The 6,433-nt window shown below is 40.6% G+C and overlaps 1 protein-coding gene across 1 annotated transcript; it reads left to right on the forward strand.

Annotated features, from left to right (window-relative positions):
• Positions 1–4,424: 4,424 nt before the first annotated feature.
• Positions 4,425–5,498, forward strand: LOC102851157 (histone H1oo-like). Its single transcript, XM_006891424.1, has 3 exons — positions 4,425–4,630; positions 4,776–4,949; positions 5,264–5,498. Exons 1-3 carry the CDS (start codon positions 4,425–4,427, stop codon positions 5,496–5,498), a joined length of 615 nt encoding a protein of 204 aa, XP_006891486.1.
• The last annotated feature ends 935 nt before the right edge of the window (positions 5,499–6,433 follow it).

Here is a 6,433-nt window from a genome sequence, read left to right on the forward strand (position 1 = left end):
CCCATCTCAACTCCACCTGAGGCTGGTTTTGCACCATTTTGAACCTGGTAGTGGTGCTTCCTGAGGGGCCCTCCTGCCTAGATTCTACATAAAAGGGACCAAATCCATACTGTGGTTAATGTACCATGCCTAGAAAGCAACCAGCCCCGGGATTGGTATAGGCACCACCTCTGACTGGGGTCCTTGTGGGGTACAGGAATGGCACACCACATCCACTTTTGGAGTAGTAGACCCTAGGTGGAGTCTGCTGTCCTTGGATATGTTGGATTAGTGGCCACCATGACAGTCATGGTCACTTCATGTCAGCAGAGTTTACCTACACACTTGAAGGGCAAAGATACTTTCTCTGGCCAGGCAGGCTTCCCTGGGAAAGAGTCCAGTGGAAACTCCATCTAAGGCTGGGCGCCTCACCTCTCAGTGCCCTCCAAACAAGAAGAGGTACTGTCCATCCATGGCCTGGCTCACTCTTGGGCCTTCAGCCATTGCTCAAACAGGGACTCTGGGTACTCTAACTCCAGCTTTTGGACTAGAAGACATACTGTTCCAGACCATACACCTTGTCTCCACTTCCAATGACAGCAGCAAGAGCACAAATCAGTTATCCAGCCCCACCCATCCCCTCTCAAGCTTTGCCTTTTCTCTCTCATTTTTCTGCCTCCTCTAACTCTAGCTTTTGTATTTTGCCTTGGCTGCCTTTTTTTTTCTCTTTTAATTCTGACACTCCTTCCTTTTGTAGCCACCCTCTCACTTATGGTTTTGTTTAGCTGCCCAATCTTGTTTATAGTTTTGAGATAGGTGTCTTATTTCCTTTTTTTTTTACCTTTTCTTGCCCCACCTGGTAACAGACAGCAACAGTATCCAGCAGTTCAACCATACACACCTTCCCTGGAGCTTGACTGTTTGAGCAAGAATAAAGACCAGCTCTCCTCCACCTGATCAACAAAAGGCTGCCACCAATCCAGTCTGACCTCAACGGATGTACACAAATAGCAAACGGATAACTGAACACACACCTTCAAACTCTGCCGTGCCCAACAGAAGTCAGGAGATGAAACATTAAAAATTGCCAAACTAGTAAGCTACGCAATATACTCACATGGCTCAATCACACATGACTAATATCTTATACAAAAGCAATAAAACTACAATATCTCAGAGGTAACAGATGATTCTATTAACCAGGGTTTTGTTTTTTTTTAAAAAAGGAAGAAAGACAAGGTTGATTAAAAAGTAACCAAAACACAGAACCAGAAAATCTTTCAGAAGAAATACTATTGGAACTTCCAGATAAAAATGCAAAACAATGAGGGTTAAACACCTTCATTAGACTCAAATAAATGTCAGGAAACGTTAGACAAAATAATGAAAGAATAGACAAAATTCTAGAAGAATTTACAAAACAACACAAAATAGATAAATGGAAAATTAGGAGCAATCCAGAAAGAGTAAATTGAAATTTAAAATAAAAAGGCTAAAATTTTAGAAAGAGAAAATATCTTGGAAAGACAGAAAAATAATTGAAGCCATGAAACACAGACGGAGGACCAATCATTCACTACTAACCTATTAGAGAAGTAATCATTAAAAAGAAGGAAGCAGAAGGAGCACGTGTAAGAATAATGTGGAAGAACGACTATTAAGAATGACTTATGTGTTACTGGAATTCTAGAACAGGAGGAGATGGGTAGAAGGAGGGTGGGGGAAACACAGAGGTACTTGTTGAATAGTTACTGGAAGAATATTTGCCAAATATAATGAAAAATGAGAAAACATGCATTCAAGAAACTGAATAAACCCCAAGCAAGATAGACTCCAAAAGAAAAGTGTTAAGACTTATCAAATTAATATTTTCCAAACTAAAGAGAATGAGAGAATACTGAAAGTAAGCTTCTTTCAACAAGAAGTTGCTCCCAAAGGAGAACCAACGAGACAAGCTCCGATTTCTCAGCCTGACATTTATAAAACTCTGAAAGGAAAAAAAAAATTTTGCCAATCAAGAATTATACATGTAGAAAAACTATCCCTCAAACATGATGGGAAAGTTAGGACATTTCCAGATAAGTAGAAACTAAGAGAGTTTTGAAAATGCCACCATCATCACAAGAACTATTAGAGAGAATTCTCTGAACCAGGAACCACAGACAACAATCTCAAATTAGCATACATGACAAAATCATTAACAAACCAATATAGATGCAGAAATACAGAAAGTAATAAAACTTTTTTCTTTTCTATATTTTTATTGATTTGAAAATAATTATTCATATACATTGTGTTTCATACATGCTTGTGTTTTATACAATTTTTCACTTACTTTCTGTTTTGTTCATGTTATTGTTGTCGTCAGGTGCCATGGAGTCAAAGTATGATTCATAGTGACTCTGTAAACAGCAGATCTGAACCCTGTCCTATCCTGGGCCATCTTCACACTTTCTTTTTTTAATTTTTTTTTATTTTATTATTTTTGTGTGAGTGTACCGTCAAATCAGATCTGACTGGTACAGGAGGAGATTGTCCCTCCTTCCCTGGCAGAGCATCTGGTGGATTCGAACTGTATCTTCACACTTTCTGACACACTTCAGCCCATTGCAGCAGTCACTGTGTCAAGCCGCTTGGTTGAGTTTTCCTCTCCTTTGCTGACCCTCTGCTTTTCCAAGCATCATATCCTTCTTCAAGAAATACCCCCTCCTATCAACATGCCCAAAATATGTGAGGCAAAGCTTTATCATCTTTGCCTACAAGGAGCACTCTGCCTTCACTTTCTCCAAGACATATTTGTTTGCTCTTTAGACAGTCCATGGGATGGTCAACACTTTTCTTCAAGACCATAGCTAAAAAGCATCAATTCTTCTGTCATCCTTATTCAGCTCTCAGATAAATAGAAAGTGGTCAGAAAGACCATGGCCTGAATCAGATGCACCTTAGTCCTCAAATTGACATCATTACTCCTCAATAATTTAGAGAGATCCCTGACTGCAGACATTCCCGTTCATAGGGATGTTCATTCATGTAAGTTGTGTTTTATATAATAATGCATATACATTGTATTTTATAGAATTAATTATTTTTTATTTTTGCCTATCATCACCCTGTTATTTTAAGACCCCAATTTTTCCTATTCCTTTACCCCTCCCCCAACTAACCTCTGCTATCCTAGCAATTTTCTTCCTTTCCCTTTTTTGGCCTTTCTCCCATGTTCCTTCACTTTTTGAACATTTATACACATCTTGATCAGTTAGCCTCTATTTTTTACAATAATGGTCATATGCAGTGTTTGTCCTTGAGAGACTGAGTTAGTTCACTCAGCATAATTCTCTCTAGACTCTCTCATGTTATATACTATTTTACAAAATTGTTGTTCCTTAATGATGCAGAGTAGTCCATTGTGTGAACGTAACACAATTTCTCCATTCATTTTTTTGACAGGCACTTGTGCCATCATTTTCTTACTATTGTGAATAACATTGCTATGAACGTAAGTGTGCATATTTCCATTCATCTTTCAGTTCTATTTTCCTTGAAATATATTTCTACCAGTGGAATAGCTGGGTTCTATGGAGTTTCTATGTTCAGCTTTTTGAGGAAATGTTAAACTGCCTTCCAGAGTGGTTGTACCATTTTACAATCCCATCAGCCGTGCATGGGAGTTCCAACTCTCAAACTCTGCACATCCTCTCCAACATTTATTGCTTGCTTTCCTGTTAAACTGCTACTACTATTGGGGTGGGATATGTATCTTGTGGTTTTGATTTGCATCTCTCTGCCCGTGATTCAGAGTATTTCTTCATGTGTCTGTTGGCCATCTGAATGTCTTCCTTTGTGAAGAGTCTTTTCATGTCTTTTGCTCATTTTGTTTTTGGGTTATCTCTCTTTTTCTTGTAGGAGCCCTGTGTAATTCTGCAAACTTTTGTTATGATTTTCCTAAGCAGCACTCTGGCTGCACTGTTTCCAAGCAGACCTGATTATTCTTTTGACTGTCCACAGTATACGCAATGCTCTTCGCCAATACCATTCAAAGACTTTAATTCCTGGTCTTTACACTGGCATCCTTGTTCTTTAGCACTTGAAAGAGGTCCTCTGCAGACGATTTGCCCATTGCAACGTATCTTTTGATTTCTTGATGCTGTTTCCATAAATGTTGATTGTGGATCCAAGTAAAATTAATCCCTAACAATGTTAATATTTTCTCCACTTATCATGATGTCATATCATGATACATGACACATGACGGCACATAACAACATCATCATCATGATGTCAAGTTGTGAGGATTAAAATAATAGCAGTGAAATAAATGAAAAGAAAATCCATAAACAAAATTAACTACTAAAAAGTAGTTGGAACAAAGAAACCAGCAACACCACAAAAAAGAACACAGAAAAATGACAATAATAAAATGACACCTATTGATAAGCACACTGAAAATGAATAGATTAAAAACACTAGTCAGCTTTCCACAAAGAGGGGAAGCTAGTGTCTATCAGGTGGCTCCTGGGAGCGATGCATCCAGTGGCACCTTAGAGGCCTCTTCGGTGGAGCTGACAGGGTCTGAGAAGCCAGACTCAAACTCCAAAGTTGTCCCAGGTCTGCAGGGCAACCCCACAGTGCTGGGCATGGTGCTGGAGGCTTGGTAGGCCAGGGAGCAGCAGCAGGACATCTTGGTGGTAGCCAACAATCTGTTCATCCTGCAGAAGTCCTCAATAGTGAACTTGCAGAAGTACCAAGAGTGAAGGCCATCTACTTCACCTACCTGCTCCAGCAGGCTTTGGCCAAAGGTGTCACCTGGGGGCCTCCTCATCTGGTAGCATCAAATTCATTTCCAAGAAAAAGAAGACAATAGAGTGCAGAAAGATGGCCACCAGGAAATCTGGTGAAGTCCAGAAGAGTCCCAAGGACCGCAGCAAGGCAAAGAAGGACACCCCCACCCCACACAACCCAACGCAGAAAAGGTGAAAAAGCTGCTCCAGAAGAGGGATAAGGTGAAAAAGTTTCCCAATAAGCCGGACACAGCCAAGGAGAAGGGCCCCAACAAAAGCAACAAGGCTGCTGTCAAGGTGACAAAGTGCGATGAGGCCAAGAAGGCGATCTTGAAAGGCTCCTCCCAGTGCTGCAAGTCTCGGCCAGAAGTCAGCAGTCAAAGGGATACCAACAGCAAGGCCCTCTTTCCCCAGACGCTGAGGCCCCCAGGAAGATAAATGCCGGGAGTAAGAGTTCCAAAGCCAAGACCCCGCAAGGGCAAGAATGGAACTACTTTCCCACCAAGAAAACAGCTACAGGCCCCTAGAAAGGCAGCCTCAGAGGCGGGGGAAGAGCCAGAAGCCGAGGCTGCAGCTCAGTCCAAGGACAGAGGCAACAGTGGGTCCAGGACAGCCCCTGTGTCCCTGGCTATGAAGACTGGGGCACCCGAGAGCCCAAGAAGGCCTGAGCTGCCTGCCAAGGCTTCATTATGTAAGGTGTCCCTCAGGAAGGCAAAGCCTGAGAACTCAAATCTGGGGTAAAGATGTTGAGTTTTAATTTCCAAAAAACCCTTCACTTTACTAAATTGAAATTTATTTGTCAATAAATATTTTTCACACCTCCTATCATTCATATAAAAGACCAGTCAAGAAGGAACGAGTAGCAGAACAGATAAGAAAACATGACCCATCAATGCGCTGTCTGTAAGAGGAATACCTCAGAGACAAGGACAAAGACAGAGGGAAAAAGATCAAAGGGTAGAAAAGAACCCATAAAGAAATAGCAATCAAAAAAGAGTTGTTCTGTGCTGTCGTCATACAACCTTGACTCATAAGGACCTTATGCAAAATAACTCTGATCCCTCCCCTATTCTGAGCCAATCTCACTGTCACTGACACATCTACCGCCATAAGATAGTAGGAGCGGCAATATTAATTTTAGATGAAATAAACTTTAAGCCTTGCAGATAAGAAAAAGCATTTTAAAATTATTAAAAGCGTCAATTAAACAAGAGGACGTACTGTGATTAGTAATTATTCTCCCAATGACAGACTCCCCTACCAGGACACGCAAATCAAACTTTAACAGATTTGGAGAAATGAATTCAGGAGAAAATGCTTATTTTCTTATTTAAAATATATATTGAGAGAGAGAGAGAGAAATTCCACAAATAATATGGAATTCTATACCGGATTTGTTCTCTTTCTAAACTGACATAATTAGTATTTCATAGTTGGTTGTTACAGATAAGTATTCTTTTCTCCCTATGCCTGATCCAGGCTATAGTCTTTGCAATTACGTGCTACACATCGGAGAGTTGGACAGTGAATAGGGATGATAGAAGGAGAATTGATGCCTTTGAGTTGTGGTGCTGGAGAAGAATGTTGAATATAACATGGACTGCTAGGAGAACAAACAGGTTTGTCCTGGGAGGGTGAAGCCAGAATGTTTCCTGGAGTCAAGGATTCTGAAGCTC

This window comes from Elephantulus edwardii, unplaced genomic scaffold (genome assembly GCF_000299155.1).
Source record: "Elephantulus edwardii isolate Elephantulus edwardi_28Jun2011 unplaced genomic scaffold, EleEdw1.0 scaffold00097, whole genome shotgun sequence".
NCBI lineage: Eukaryota > Metazoa > Chordata > Mammalia > Macroscelidea > Macroscelididae > Elephantulus > Elephantulus edwardii.

Bases quoted from the DNA above. Each gene is read 5' to 3' on its own strand.
- LOC102851157 (XM_006891424.1), top strand. From the start codon at position 4,425: ATGAATAGATTAAAAACACTAGTCAGCTTTCCACAAAGAGGGGAAGCT. The intron at 4,631-4,775 runs GTAGGCCAGGGA...CTTTGGCCAAAG, and splicing joins GGCATGGTGCTGGAGGCTTG to GTGTCACCTGGGGGCCTCCT. The intron at 4,950-5,263 runs GTGAAAAAGCTG...TTTCCCACCAAG, and splicing joins CACAACCCAACGCAGAAAAG to AAAACAGCTACAGGCCCCTA.